At 57.2% G+C, this 14657-nt stretch overlaps 2 protein-coding genes across 2 annotated transcripts; both read right to left on the reverse strand.

The window, feature by feature from the left end:
• Positions 1-2922: 2922 nt before the first annotated feature.
• Positions 2923-7826, reverse strand: Rpl14 (ribosomal protein L14). The gene is made up of 6 exons (XM_048334879.1): positions 7734-7826; positions 7160-7261; positions 6103-6197; positions 4083-4182; positions 3921-3974; positions 2923-3277 (listed from the first exon to the last, which is right to left on the reverse strand). Exons 1-6 carry the CDS (start codon positions 7734-7736, stop codon positions 2969-2971), a joined length of 663 nt encoding a protein of 220 aa, XP_048190836.1. The 5' UTR covers positions 7737-7826; the 3' UTR covers positions 2923-2968.
• A 2355-nt stretch (positions 7827-10181) lies between these two features.
• Znf621 (zinc finger protein 621) lies at positions 10182-12993 on the reverse strand. Its single transcript, XM_048334615.1, has 4 exons — positions 12751-12993; positions 11855-11981; positions 11358-11468; positions 10182-10892 (listed from the first exon to the last, which is right to left on the reverse strand). The coding sequence occupies exons 1-4, from the start codon at positions 12769-12771 to the stop codon at positions 10189-10191; spliced, it is 963 nt and encodes a 320-aa protein (XP_048190572.1). The 5' UTR covers positions 12772-12993; the 3' UTR covers positions 10182-10188.
• Positions 12994-14657: the final 1664 nt, after the last annotated feature.

The following is a 14657-nucleotide window of genomic DNA, read 5'->3' on the forward strand; positions in this document are numbered from 1 at the left end:
GCACTGTGGCTCAAGGGGTAGAGCACCAGCCTTGAGCACACAAAAATAAAAGCTCAGGGACACGGTGCCCAGGCCTTGAGTTCGAACCTCAGCACCAGCCCCAGACTAAACCAAACCAACACACCACATAGAATCCAATGAACACACACACACACACACACACACACACACACACACACACACACACACACACACTGTAATCCAACAGGTGGAGTCCCGTGGCTCCCGGATACTGATTGCTGGAAGTACTTTTTTTGGGGGTGTCCCAGAAATGGTTGTACACATTCTTTCCCTCAACACCCCACTTGCTGATCTGTTGGGGAGCCGCTGAAATCAGGCTCTTGGCATTGATGATCCATCAGAAGAAGGTGTAGAAGCCCTTGATGTGGGCGAGTTGATCTCAGGACTCAGTTTCCCACTTTTTCCCCCTCCCCTGGTATGGCCTAGACAAGACACACCACCCGCTCGTGGATCCTTCAGCTCAGCTGTCTAACTTGGTGGTTTCTTCCCCTCCTGGATTTTTGCCCCTTCTGTCGCTGACATTCCAGATGGGGAGTTTAATATTGAGGGGAGATTTCTTCCACCCTGCGCCCCTGTCCCCCCAAACAACAGTCAGCCCAAGGATGGCTGTGTCTCCCAGGAAACATCCTCAAACACCAGCTGCCAGTAACAGTGCAGGTTCAAATCCAGCCTAGAGCTAGGAGTCACCAAGATGCTTAGCGCTCATGTATGCAGCAAAAAGCCGGAAGTGGCGCTGTGGTTCAGGTGGTAGAGCGCCAGCCATGAGCAAAAGCAGCTCAGGGACAGAGCCCAGGCCCTGAGTTCAAGCCCCAGGACTGGCAAAATATATATATTGGCAAAGTGGAAGTAGAAATAAAACCTCAGCCAATGTCCAAGTGACAAAAGGAAAATCCAGCTTGTTCCCCGATTGCTGTTTGCTAGACCCATGTGCAAATAAAGAGCTCTTATTTTGATCGGCAGTTACGTGTGCTGACGAATAAATACAATGCTTGCAGGTTCTTCTAAGGCCCCAAGGGGGGGTTCATTTGTGTGAATACATATACTTTGTAGGGCTGGGAAATGTGGCTTAGCGGTAGAGTAGCCCACCTAGCATACATGAAGCCCTGGGTTCGATTCCCCAGCACCACATATACAGAAAAAGCCGGAAGTGGCGCTGTGGCTCAGGTGGTAGAGTGCTAGCCTTGAGCAAAAAGAAGCACAGGGACAGTGCCCAGGCCCTGAATTCAAATCCCAGCTCATTCAAACAACACCTCCCCCCCCCAAAACCAGGGTGGGGAATGAGAAATTCTAGACAAAGATTTTGTGCATAGTCTCATTCTGGGGGAGCTAAGCATACCCCATTCTTTCCTCCACATCTTGTAGCTTTTCCTCTTGATAATGTCCAGAAAAAAGGTTCTAGGTGCTGCCATTCTGAAAAGGTTTATTTTTGGGGCCAGTCCTGAGGCTTGAACTCGGGGCCTGGGCGCTGTCCCTGAGCTTTTGGGGGTTGCCCTTGCCTGTGAGGCTGGGGGTTACAGGCGTGCACTATAGTGCAGGTGGGCCTGGCTGGCCTTTCCATCTTGTGCTCAGCAGTTCAAATGTTCCCACATGAATGGCCTGACCGGATCGCAGGTCCCTTGGTAAATATTTGCGGAATAAATGGATCAAGTAATTCAATTGGAAGCACAGGGTTCCTGGTTAGACAGCAAACAGAGGCTGTGTTTCCAGCTGTGTCCTGGAGTCAAACAAAACATCTGCCGATGTTGGGGATGGGATGGTGGGTGGGTGAAATGTCTAACCACCTACGAAGACTCCTTCATGGTGTCCAGGGAGGGCCTAGGCCTTGCGTGATCACGCAGTCATGATGATCAAGGCAACTCAAAACGGTATAACCTGACACCTGCTGGTGGCTCATGCCTGTCATCCTAACTACTCAGGAGACTGAGATCTGAGGATCATGGTTCAAAGCCAGCCTGGGCAGGAACGTTTGTGAGGCTCTCATCTGCAATGAAACCACCTGAAAACCGGAAGTGGTACTGTGACTCACGTGGTAGAGCACTAGCCTTGAGCTGATATTTTATATATATATCTATATCAATCTGGCTAGGCAGTTTGTGGCTCAAGTGACAATGTCAGGCTTTTTTTTTTTTTTTTTTTGCCAGTCCTGGTGGACTCAGGGCCTGAGCACTGTCCCTGGCTTCTTCTTGCTCAAGGCTAGCACTCTGCCACTTGAGCCACAGCGCCACTTCTGGTCTTTTCTAAATATGTGGTGCTGGGGAATCGAACCCAGGGCTTCATGCATACAAGGCAAGCACTCTTGCCACTAGGCCACATTCCCAGCCCACAATGTCAGTTTTCAGGGGGAAAAAACCCCCCAAGTGCCACCTGCCAGCCCACAAGCAACCATTTGGCTATTTTGATGCCCCCAATGAATCCTCTTGTTGGGGGGTAAAACAAGGCCTCCAGCAACCCCCGTTTCTTGTGTATTATGTGGGGGTCGGGTGGGGAGCCTTGCATTCTCCTAGGCAGCCCTCACTGCACAACAGCACAGGGCCACCTTCCAGACTCATTTGCACAAACCAGGAACTACATTTTTGTGCTGCCCGTAGGGTTTGAACTCGAGGCCCTGGTGCTGCCCCTTAGCTTTTCCACTCAAGGCTGGTGTGCTATACCACTTGAAGCCACAGCGCCATCTGCGGTTTTCTGGTGGTTCATTGGGGACTTTCCTGCTGGGGCTAGCTTTGAACTCTGATCTTCTCAGCTTCCTGAGGAGCTGGGATGACAGATGGGAGCCATTGGGACCTTTCTAGGGGAGTTAGGACACTTACTGAGCGTAAGCACCATGCACGGAAGGAACAAGCACTCAAATGCCTATGTGGGTGTTGTGATCCAAGTAGACATAGAAATGCAGACACCATGTGCCAACATGTCAAAAAAGAACTTTAATTCCTCTTCTGAGCAGCAGCCCCTAAGCCTTCTTGCCGGATGCTTTGGGAGCGGCTGCCTTGGGGGCTGGGGCTTTCGGACCCTTCTGAGCTTTGGGGGGCTGGGCGGCCTTCTGGCCAGCTGCTTTCTGGGGAGCAGCCTTCTGGCCGGCTGCTTTCTTGGCCCCGTCGGCGGCCGAGGGCTTTTTGCCTGGGCCTTTGCCTTTGGCAGCTGCGGCGGCAGCGGCAGCAGCAGCGATGGCGGCCTTGGCGACCGGGGCCTTTTTGGGAGAAGCTTTCAAGAGGGCGGCCCTCTGCAGTTTCTTCACTTCATTCTTGATGAGGCGATTCCTCTGGAAAGAAGAAACCCGCACAATAAGCAAGCACTGGCCATGCGCGGACATTTCAAACCATACAGGAAGCCGGGCACTGGTGGCTCACGCCTGCCATCTGAGCAACTCAGGATCACGGTTCGAAGCCAGCCCGGGCAGGAAACTCCATGAAGACTTGGATCTCCAATGAAACCACCAGAAAACCCCAAGTGGAGCTGTGGCTCAAGTGGTAGGCCGCCAGCCTTGAGCCAAAGAGATCGGGACAACGTGACACCCAAGTCCCGAGTTCAAGCCCCACAACCAACAAAAAATAATAATATAAAATGTCTTTGTTTCCAGATTTTTTTGCACCTCAATCCTCAGAGCTCAGCTTCCTGAACTACTGGGATTACAGGCGTGAGCCATGGTGCCAACTCTTATTATTCTTAAGCAAAGTTCCCAAGATGATCTAAGATGTAAAACATACCACTTTTTTTTTTCTTGGCCAGTCCTGGGCCTTGGACTCAGGGCCTGAGCACTGTCCCTGGCTTCTTTTGCTCAAGACTAGCACTCTGCCACTTGAGCAATAATGCCCCTTCTGGCCATTTTCTGTATATGAGGTGCTAGGGAACCGAACCCACGAGCACTCTTTGCCACTAGGCCATATTCCCAGCCCCAAACGTACCATTTTCTTAGCCTTCATGACTTTGTAACGATCAAAGTCTGTCATCTTGGCTTTCTGTTAAAGAGAAGAAATGGGAAAAAAATTATCTTTCACCATCTTCCAATCCTGGGTAATGAATGCTGTTCAAAACAGGCCACGATGGAGATGAAGCGAGGGCATTACCCTTTCTCTGGCTTCTATCTTCTTGGCCCATCTGGTAGCGGCCCATTTAGTATTGATGTCTGCCTTTTCCCAGGCTTTGCGTACATACTTCTGGCGGGCACTGGAAAAGTGGAGACCAGGGGAAGTCAGCTTTGAGGCAATGGGAATGTGACTCCAAGTTCAACCCCCAGCACCCCCCCAACATGGCCCCGCCCACCCACTGATTTCCTGCTTGTAAGCTGGGCCCAGAAGCCCCTCATGGTAAATACTGTAGGAAATGATAAAAGCACTGGAAGGTGTGAGGATCTGCTACAGCAACACTCCAAGTCAAAACAAGTTAAGAGGCTGGGAAGGTGGCCTAGTGGTAGAGTGCTCGCCTAGCATGCAGGAAGCCCTGGGTTCGATTCCTCAGCATCCCATACACAGAAAAAGCCGGAAGTGGTGCTGTGGCTCAAGTGGTAGAGTGCTAGCCTTGAGCAAAGCAAAGCTCAGGGTCAGTCCTCAGGCCCCGAGTTCAAGCCCCAGGCCTGTCCCCACCCCCGAAAAAAAAAGTGAGTTCAGGGGTAGAAATTAAATTCCTACCTTGGGTTGAAGGCATGGTCCAGTTGGTAGAGCACCAGCCAATGAGAAAAAAAAAGTCCTGGATGCCCACCCCCCCCCTCCAATTGAAACATAACCAGGCCCTGATGGCTCAGGCCTGTCATCCCAGCTACTCAGGAGGCTGAGAACCAGAGGATCACAGTTCAAAGCCAGCCTGGGCAGGGAAAGTGTGAGACTCTTATCTCCAATGAACCACCAGAAAACCAGAGGTGGAGCTGTGGCTCAAGTAGTAGAGCTCCAACCTTGAGCGAAAAAGAACTCAGGGACAGCGCCCAGGCTGAGTTCCTTCCAATCCCAGGACTGACCGCCCCCCACCAGAATAAAAGAATTCCCACCTTCACTACACACACACAGACATCACACCAAACCCTGTCGATGTTGATAAAAAATACTTGGCATACTTGTGTGAATGCGAACAAGGTTTTGGGTTTTTTTGGGCCAGTCCTGGGCCTTGAACTCAGGGTCTGAGCACTGTCCCTGGCTTCTTTTTTGCTCAAGGCTAGCACTCTGCCACTTGAGCCACAGCACCACTTCTGGCCGTTTTTTTTTTTTTTTTTTTTGGCCAGTCCTGGGCCTTGGACTCAGGGCCTGAGCACTGTCCCTGGCTTCTTCCCGCTCAAGGCTAGCACTCTGCCACTTGAGCCACAGCGCCGCTTCTGGCCATTTTCTGTATATGTGGTGCTGGGGAATCAAACCTAGGGCCTCGTGTATCCGAGGCAGGCACTCTTGCCACTAGGCCATATCCCCAGCCCCTCTGGCCGTTTTCTATATATGTGGTGCTGGGGAATTGAACCCAGGGCTTCATGTATATGAGCCAAGCACTCTACCACTAGGCCACATTTCCAGCCCATTAACAAGGTTTGTGGAAGAGGCAAGTCTGCTCAACATTTACACATGTATGGACATATCAAAGGTAAACCCCTGGCTGGGAATATGGCCTAGTGGCAAGAGTGTTTGCCTCATACACATGAAGCCCTGGGTTCGATTCCTCAGCACCATATATATACAAAAAGTCCAGAAGTGGCGCTGTGGCTCAAGTGGTAGAGTGCTAGCCCTGAGCAAAACGAAGCCAGGGACAGTGCTCAGGCCCTGAGTCCAAGCTCCAGGACTGGCCAAAAACAAAACAAAGGGAAACCATCAAGTGTGGATACACCCAAGACTCTTTCCCTGTCAAAGTGCAAAAATAACTACAAGAGACAGGGATGGGTAGTGCACACCTGTAATCCTAGCCAATTGTCAGGCTAGGGTCCTTAGAATCCAGTATCAATGACTTACATCTCTGACCAGCCAAAAGCCAGGAGACAAGCTGGAGCTCAAGTGGTAAGAGTGCCAGCCTTGAGTATAAATGCTAAGAGATAGTGTCCAGGCCACAAGTTCAAGAACCAGTACACACACACAAACACACACGCATGCGCACTCAAAACTAGATGGGTGGCTTTACCTGTGTGGGAACTTGAGGATGAAGTCAGTGAGCTGCATGCATTTGAAAGGCATGGCCTGCCTCCTTACCCGGGTACAGGGTCCATCCACCAAAGCCTACAACACAATGATTAAAGAAAAATTCAATCATTAAAACCACCATTCAGGGGCTGGGAATGTGGCTTAGTGGTACAGTGCTCGCCTCGTATACAAGAAACCCTGGGTTCGATTCCTCAGCACCACACATGTAGAAAAGGCCAGAAGTGGCACTGTGGCTCAAGTCGTAAAGTGCTAGCCTTGAGCAAAAGAAGCTTAGGGACAGTGCTCAGGCGCTGAGTTCAAGCCCTGGGACTGGCAAAACAAACCAACATTCAGAGTCATTCTTTTAGAGCCAGTAAACCCCTACTAGTATTCAAACTATATTACACGAGTTTGTGCCTCGTATGTGGCTGCCTGCTGAATCTAAGGAGTTTAACTCAGTGCTTGGGCATTGTCTCTTCTCCTTTTCGTTCAAGATGGGCGCTCTACTGCTTGAGCCAGAGCTCCAGGTGAAGAGGACTTTGGGCTGGTTAAATGGACATTAAGAATCTCACAGCCAGTCAGGAACCAGTGGCCCACGCCTGTCACCCTAGCTATCCAGGAGGCTGAGGTCTAGTGGATTGTGGTTCAAAATCAGCCTGGGCAAGTAAGTCCATGAGACCCCAATCTCCAGTAAACTACTCAGAAAAAACAGGAGTGACACCGTGGCTGGGGTGGTGGAGCACTGGCCTTGAGCAAAATCTCAGGAACAGTGAGTGCCCAGGTCCTGAGTTCAAGCTCTGGGGCTGGTTTAAAAAAGAAAAAAGACTCCCACAGCCTTCTGGGGCGGGGTGGGGGTTGATTTTGAACAGTGACTCTCAGATCTCAGCCTTTTAAGCAGCTGAGAACACAGGTGTGAGACCCTGGGCTTGGGCTTTCCTAAGCCCCGTTGGAATGAGCTACTTCCCTCCTGTGCCACGGCCCCCCAGAACCCTCATTTTTTCCCCCCCTTGCCCCTAAGGAAAGAAAACGTGCAGCTCTCTCTTCTTTTGCCTGCTTACCCTGTTCTGATCAATAACGTCTACGATCGCCACCAGCTTTCCGGCATGAGGCCCGAAGGAGACGTAGGCCACCCGGCCGACCTCCACGTAACGCCTGAACACCTGGAGGAAAAAGGACAGCCCGATTAGGCTCAGGATATTGGCAGGTCACTGGGAACCATTACTTACAGTAATGAACACCCAGCGGCTTCTGGGCCGGTGGCAGTGAGAAACTTTGGGTGTTCCGTCCCATCGCCCGGGCTCGGGCGGTAGGATCCCCCTCCTCCTCCCCCCAAAAAGCCCTCCTGAGGGACCCCACTTTCCACACCCAGGCCGGGCCACGCGGGGCTTCAGGCCGTCCTCGGCCCCGCGCATGCGTGCTTGGGTTTCCCCGGCGCCTCCCGTCCTCCCGGCTAGGCCCCCAACACGCGATCGCCGGATCCGAGTCTCCCCCGCCCAGAGAACCTCTAATCCCGGCGCGCGGCCGTTCCGGGGAGCCCTTCCGGGGCGCCGCTGCTCGGCCTGGGCCGCCCGGGGAGGAGCAGGCGACGCAGCATGGCCGGCGGGAGCGGAGCGCTGGGCGCGCGAGACTCACCATGTCGGCGGCGTAGGGCGAGAAGGGAGAAGGCCCCGGCTGGAAGTGCGCATGTGCGGAGGCGCGGCCCGCCCCTTCCCGTGCCACGTGACGCTAGCGTGTGCTCCGATTGGTCGAGGCGTGCGTCCGGGAGTCTTTCCTTTTTTTTTTGGTACGCATGCTCAGAAAGGTAGTGACGTCGCCCCCTCCCCACCCCCCTACCCTCCCAGGCGAGGTGGCGGGCCGGCTGGCGCGGGTCGGACAGGGCTCGTCGGTTCGAATCCACGGGGAAGACCAACGAGACCGGCGCCGGTGGCTCACGTCTGGCGTCCTCGCTACTCAGGGAAGCTGGAGATCTTGAAGAGGGCGGTTCGAAACCAGCCTGGCCAGGAGAAAATAAATTCAGGGGACAGCAACCCGATCTTGACCCACAACGGCCAGGAGGGAATAATGCTCAGCCTTGCCAGTTCCCAGTACTCCTGGCGTGACGCGGGTTTTGGGTTTTGATTTTGCCAGTCCTGGGATTTGAACTCAGCCCCCTAGGGGCTGTTTGCCTTAAGGTTTTGAAAGCTTCCGGGCCTGGGGTAAAGGAGTCAAGATGGCCGCACCGGACGAGCCCTCCTATCATAGGCCTCCACCCTCCATAGGCCCGCCCCTTCCGGCGACCCCAGCGGCGTCTCCCAATCATTGGTAGGAAGGGCAGCGGGAGGGCCCTGCCCTCAACAAAGATGGCTGCCGGCTCCTGGCTCCTTAGCTCCGTTGGCCTTTAAGTTAGTTGCTGAGAGGCCTGGCAGGACCCGAACGCGCAACTCGTGTGTGTGTGTGTCCGAAAGGCCCACCCTGAGCAAGCCTGGGCAGATGTGTGCGGCCTCCCTGCCGGGGATGGATGCGGTGAGCGAGTCCCTGCTCTGATGTCCCACTCAAAGCCCGTCGCCTGGTGCGCGCGCAGGCGCATTGGCCCTCAGCGCTGGAACCTCAGGTCTCCGCCCTCCACGCCTGGCTTTGGTGGCTGGAGCCCGAAGGCGCCGGTTCGAAGCCAGCCTGGGGCAGGGGAGCCCACTGAATAGCTGAGGGGCAGCGGGGGGGTTGGGGCATGCCGGTAAGTTCTCAAAGGAAGAATATGGCTTGTTTCCCATTGCGGTGGAGCAGGGCTGATGTGGCGAGGAAGGAAGGGAGGGCGTGCGAGAGGCCTCCCAGGCCTGGCTCTCCCCGGTGGGGGGCGGGGGTGGGTGGGTCAGGGTGCTCGTGAGGAGGGGTCCTGACCCAGGTCGGTGCCAGGGCACACTCACCGCCAACACCCGTCCACTGCCCCCATTCGTGGTAAAGAATAAAAAAAAAAATCAATTTATTCAGGCTATTCAGATTTAGCACCGGTTAGATGGGTGTCACTGCTCTGGGGGCCTTTTTAATTCTTCTCTGTCAGCCGTGAGGCTCGAACTCAGGGCCTGGGCTCAGCTTTTCAGTGGTTAACTGGGGATGGAGGAGTGACAGGGGGACTTTTCTACCCAGGCTGGCTTTGAACCGCAATCCTTGGGTCCTCAGCCTCTTGAGTAGCTAGGATGACAGGTGTGGGTCAGATGTCTGGCATTTTCTTTCCGTTTGGTGCCTGGCCGTTGTCTCTGAGTTTGGTGGCTCAAGACACGAGTCAGGAGATCCACGCCTGGCTTATTATTATTATTGGTGCTTAAGTGGAGATGAGTCCTATGGACTTTCTTCCTGGGATGGCTTGGGACTGTGATCCTCCCATCTCAGCCTGTCACTGGGATGACCAATGTGTGCCACTCATGGGGGGCTCACTGCTCGTGTCTTTCACAACTCACCGGTGCCCGCTTACAAGTCTTACATCTTGGAAATAAAAGGTCGACGTAAAGGGAAAAGTCAGAAATGGTCACTAAAAACCCATTGGCAGGGCTGGGAATGTGGCCTAGTGGTAGAGTGCTCGCCTCATCTAAAACATGAAGCCCTGGGTTCGATTCCTCAGCACCACATATATAGAAAAAGCCGGAACTGGCGCTGTGGCTCAAGTGGCAGAGTGCTAGCCTTGAGCAAAAAGAAGCCAGGGACAGTGCTCAGGCCCTGAGTTCAAGCCCCAGGACTGGCAAAAAGGAAATGATTGATAGAACAGATGAATTAAAAGACAAACGGCTTGTGGAATCACTGGGGAAGCGAAGACGAGAGAAACCCCAAAATATGAAGAGGAAAATAAGGAAACAAGGCTTAGTACGACTAAACACGGGACACGCACGTTTTCACTGTCTCCACAGAGGTACAAATGTCTGTTTTTATTGCTTAGTTCACATTATTTTCATAGACCCACGGGGATCTCCACAAAAGCCACTTCGTTGGTCCCAAGCCGCTTGCTGGCCACGCCCACCTTCCCCACCTTCCACTCCCAGAAGCCCCCCCTAGTTCTCCCCTCCCCTGGCCCCGGGGTCTTCTATTTGGGTCCTAGAGCCCCAGGGCGTCCCAAGAAAGGTCAGGGCAGTAGGGGAGGCGTGGCGGCAGGGATGAGGACCTGGAGCCCCCGCACCCCTTGGGCGAGGGGTGAAGGGGCCCCCCACGTGGGTGGGAACACCAGCCACAACCTGGGGGGAGCCCAGAGTAGGATGGGCGTGGGCGCAGTCACCGGTGAAGCCGGAGGCAGGCGCGGGACAGGGTCCGGCCGGGGTCCGTGAGTTGGGGGGACCTGCTGCTGCTGCTGCTTGTCCACGGGGTGCAGCTCCCGGTGCTGAACGAAACTGCCCCGCCACGTGAACGCTTTCCCGCACACCTGGCACGCGTGAGGCTTCTCGCCGGTGTGGATCCTCCGGTGCTGGGCCAGGGCGGTGCTGGAGCTGAGCGCCCGGCCGCACTCCGGGCACGCGTAGGGCCCCACGCCACGGTGGTTCTTCTCGTGGACCAGGCGGTCGTAGCGGGACTTGAAGCCCTTGCCGCAGGCGGCGCACGGGAAGGGCTTCTCGGTGCTGTGGCTCAGCAGGTGGCGGAGCAGCTTGGAGGGGAAGCGGAACAGCTTCCCGCACGCGTCGCAGGCGTAGAACTTCATGCCGCCACGCAGGATCGGGGCCCGGGGCGCGGGGCCCGCGGAGGAACAGGGTGCGGGGCGGTCCCCCGGAGGCGCGAGGGGCGGCCTGGGGGCTCCGGAGCCCATGTCCTCCTCCTCCTCCGACTGGGCATCTCCACCTGAGCGTGGGAGGCGGGTGACTCTGTGAGCGGGGTGAATCACAAACACATGTTGGGGGGCCAGGCCAAGGTGGGGGGGCATCCTTAGCACGTAGTTGGTTAAGGGAAAATACAAATAAGCAATCTCGGGGCTGGGGATATGGCCTAGTGGCAAGAGTGCTTGCCTTGTATGCATGAGGCCCTGGGTTCGATTCCCCAGCACCACATATACAGAAAACGGTGGCGCTGTGGCTCAAGTGGCAGAGTGCTAGCCTTGAGCAAGAAGAAGCCAGGGACAGTGCTCAGGCCCTGAGTCCAAGCCCCAGGACTGGCCAAAAAACAAACAAACAAAAAAACACCAAATAAGCAATTTCCTTATGGAACTATCAAGCGATGTCCTAGTCAATTGTTTCTTGATACTCCACACACGGCCCTTTGGACTGATGAAAGATTGGGGTGGGGGGAGGAAGGCGGGCTGTGACTCACCAGGACCCAGCCCTCTGGGCCCCGCGGGGGCCCAGGGGTCCGGGGCGCACGGGACCCCGCCGCTCTCCAGCTGGGCGATGAGGACAGGCTTCTGGAGGGGATGGGATGCTTCTGCGGGAGACACAGGCGGGGGGGTGGGTGGGGGGACACACATCCAGCGCCCCTTCTCAAGACCCGGCTTGGGCGCCAGGCACCAACATGGTGAGGGCACAGGGTCCCCAGAAAGGGGTCCCAATGCTGCTCCCCCAGGAAGCCAGGGCGCTCCTCGAGTTGGAAAGCATTTTAGGGGGATTTTGCCTAAGCAGGAAGAGCACCTGCAAACATGGGGGGGGGGCGCTCCCCTGGGCGGCCAGGGAAAGTCGTTTGCTGAAGGCCCCAGGACCCCCACCCAGCCCAGACTCAAAGCCACGCCAAGCAGGGATTTCCCACACCCTAAGGACTCCCAGGACACCCCCCCGCAAGCCTGCTGAGCACAGCGGGGAGGGGGGGCTCCTCACCCAGGGAGAGCACGTTGGCGTAGGTGTCCAACATCACCTCCCGGTACAGGGCCCTCTGCGCGGGCCCCAGGCGGCTCCACTGACTCCGGGTGAAGTACACGGCCACGTCCTCAAAGGCCACCGACTCCTGAAACAACAGCATCCCAGCAGATGCTGAATCTGGAGGAGACCCGGCCGTCGGAGCCGCGGGGTTGAGGGGGGGGGGGGTGGGTCCTGTCCTCTGTCCATCACTGACACCTCAATTCTGAATGCCTCAGGCAACAAGAGCGGCCAGAGCCGGCCTGGGGGTGAGGGGGTGGGGGGGCTCACACCTGTCATCCCAGCGACTCAGGGTTCAAAGCCAGCTTGGGCAAGGAGAGGCCAGGGGACTGTCATCTTCAACGAACCACCAGAAAACCAGGAGTGGGGGAGCACCAGCTTTGGGGGGGGGACGGGGCGAGGAGGAGAGAGGGAAAGCTTAAGGAACAGCACCCTAGACCTGAGATCAAACCCCAGTACCCCAAAGACCAGACAGGGCCACAGAAGTCTGTGGATCGCACAATCTGACCCTGTATCCGCTCACTACCTTAGGGAGGGGGTCTGAACGCTGCCCGGGGTGACCCACAGTGAATTCCTGGGGAGCCTGGTCTTCGCCCCCCTATGTTGGCCACAACCCCACCCCACCCCGGACCTCTCCCTGTTCTGGGGCCCTAATTCAGTCGCCAAGCCCCACCGCACACTGGTGTCTCGGGGACGCAGCCCCGCGTGGGGCGATCTCTTCCGATCGCTGATCCCGATCTAGACCGCCACGTTCCAGAACCATCTCCGGACCCGGCTCCGATCCCCTCCTCCTCCTCCTCCTCCAGGTGCCGCGGCCCGGAGATCGGGTCCCCCGTCCCCCCCGGGCACCGACTCACCCGCGGCCCGGCCGACTCCATCGCCACCGCCGCCGTCCGTTTGTCCGTCCGTCCCGGGGTCGGGACCCCCGGCGCTCAGTCAGCGAACAGGGCCGCGCCGCGCCGCCCAGGGCAGGACCCCGGGCGGCTTCCGCCAGGCCCGGAGGCCCCAGCGAGTCGGGAGGGAAGGACGCCAGGCCATGGGGACCGGCCCGGGAACGGCGAGGGCAACCCGGCTGCGGAACCGCGGGAGACCGCGCGACCCGCCTCCTCTCCCGCTCGCCGGAAGTGAGAGCGCGCCGTGGACGCTCTAGGCACGCGGAGGACGCTCGCATCTCGTTGATCCCGCGCGTTGTCGGGACTCAGGCGGAAGAGGAGGAGTCAGCGTCGCTTTCTATTGGAGCAGGTAGCTGCCTCCGGCGGAAGGGGCGGGACGTCGGTGGTGACGTCATCGCGACAGTCCCGGAACCGGGCTTGGAGTCTCGCGGCAAGTTCGAATGGAGGCCAGGACGGACGCTGTCTCTCGTCAGACCTTTTCTGCGGTTGATGTTGTGTCTTCGGCTTGCTTTTTGTGGTTGTCCTGGGGCTTGAACCCAGGGCCTTGGTGCAGCCCCTGAACTCTTTTAGCTCCAGGATGGTCCTCTACCGTTTGAGCCACGGCTCCTCTTCCAGCTTTTTGGTGGCTAAATGAAGATAAGACCCTCACAGTTTGTTTCTGGCCAGCGCTGGCTTCGAACCGCGGTATCCTCAGGTCTTACCCTCCAGTGTAGCTAGGATGACAGGCCTGAGACAACCCTGCTGAACTCATAATAAACTTTTTAATGTCTGCTGGATTATGTGTTGAAAGGTTCGTTGTTTTTGCGAGAAAGTCCCGAAGCCACGGTGTTTCCTGATTGGCTGCTAGCCGCAGGCCGAGCGACGATGATTGGCTGGCGGGGCGATAGGCCCGGCGCGCGGGTCACGTGGTTAGCGAGGCACCAACGAGATGCTACATTTCTCCGCGGGCCTAGAGCGTCCGGAGCGCGCGCGCTTCCGGCGTGGGGCGGGGCGGGGTGTGTGCGCTTCCGGCGTGGGGCGGGGCAGGGCGCGTAGTGGTCGGCGGTTCTTCAGCGGCGCTAGGCGCTCCGAGTCGCTGTGGCGTCCTCGTCCGGAGCGCGTCCACACCGGAGAGAAGCCTCACGCGTGCCAGGTGTGCGGGAAAGCGTTCACGTGGCGGGGCAGTTTTGTTCAGCACCCGGAGCTGCACCCCGTGGACAAGCAGCAGCAGCAGCCGCCCTCAGTCCCCAGCTCACGGACCCGGGCCGGACCCTGCCCTGCGCCCGCCTCCGGCTCCGCCCGTGACTGCGCCTGCGCCGGCCCTGCGCCGGCCCTGCCCCGCGCCGTGCTCTGGGCTCTGCCCCCCGAGCCGTGGCTGGTGCAGGGAAGCCCTTAGCCCCTGGCGCATGGGGTACGGGTGCTCCAGGTCCTCGTCCCCACCACCGCCACGCCTCCCCCACAGCCTTGACCTTTGTCGGGACGCCCCGCGGCCCTGGGACCCTCTGGAGTCTCCCGTCCCGTGGTCACCTCCACTGCCCCGCGTGTGCACGCATAGGGCCGGTGGTTGTGTCGTGTGCTCTGTGTGGACGTGCTGAAACGTTGCCCTGCTCTCTCACGGGTTCGCCTGGCGGTGGCTGTGTGCGTGGTGTGTTGGGGTTGGAGCTGGTGATCACTTGGGGTCGCCTGGCAATGGAGCCATGGCTGTGCTGGGCCCTGAGATTGGCCTCTAGGTCCCCTTGAGAAAGAGGAGGAGACCCCTCTCCCCATGTCGTGAGAAGGGAGAACTAGGGGAGCTTTGGAAGGTGGGTGGGGGTGGGCGTGGCCAGCAGGTGACTTGGGACCAAGGAAGTGGCCTTTGTGGAGATCCCCGAGGATGTTCTATCTGGCACCAG

The sequence above is a fragment of the Perognathus longimembris genome, chromosome 26 (genome assembly GCF_023159225.1).
Source record: "Perognathus longimembris pacificus isolate PPM17 chromosome 26, ASM2315922v1, whole genome shotgun sequence".
Taxonomy (NCBI): domain Eukaryota; kingdom Metazoa; phylum Chordata; class Mammalia; order Rodentia; family Heteromyidae; genus Perognathus; species Perognathus longimembris.

Coding starts and splice junctions, on each gene's coding strand:
- Rpl14 (XM_048334879.1), bottom strand. Junction 4,183..6,102: donor ATCCTCAAGTTCCCACACAG/GTAAAGCCACCC, acceptor CCACTTTTCCAG/TGCCCGCCAGAAGTATGTAC. Junction 3,278..3,920: donor TCATGAAGGCTAAGAAAATG/GTACGTTTGGGG, acceptor TCTTCTTTCCAG/AGGAATCGCCTCATCAAGAA.
- Znf621 (XM_048334615.1), bottom strand. CDS start 12,771: ATGGAGTCGGCCGGGCCGCGG. Junction 11,982..12,750: donor TGGAGTCGGCCGGGCCGCGG/GTGAGTCGGTGC, acceptor CTGTTGTTTCAG/GAGTCGGTGGCCTTTGAGGA. Junction 10,893..11,357: donor GCCCAGAGGGCTGGGTCCTG/GTGAGTCACAGC, acceptor TCCCACGCTCAG/GTGGAGATGCCCAGTCGGAG.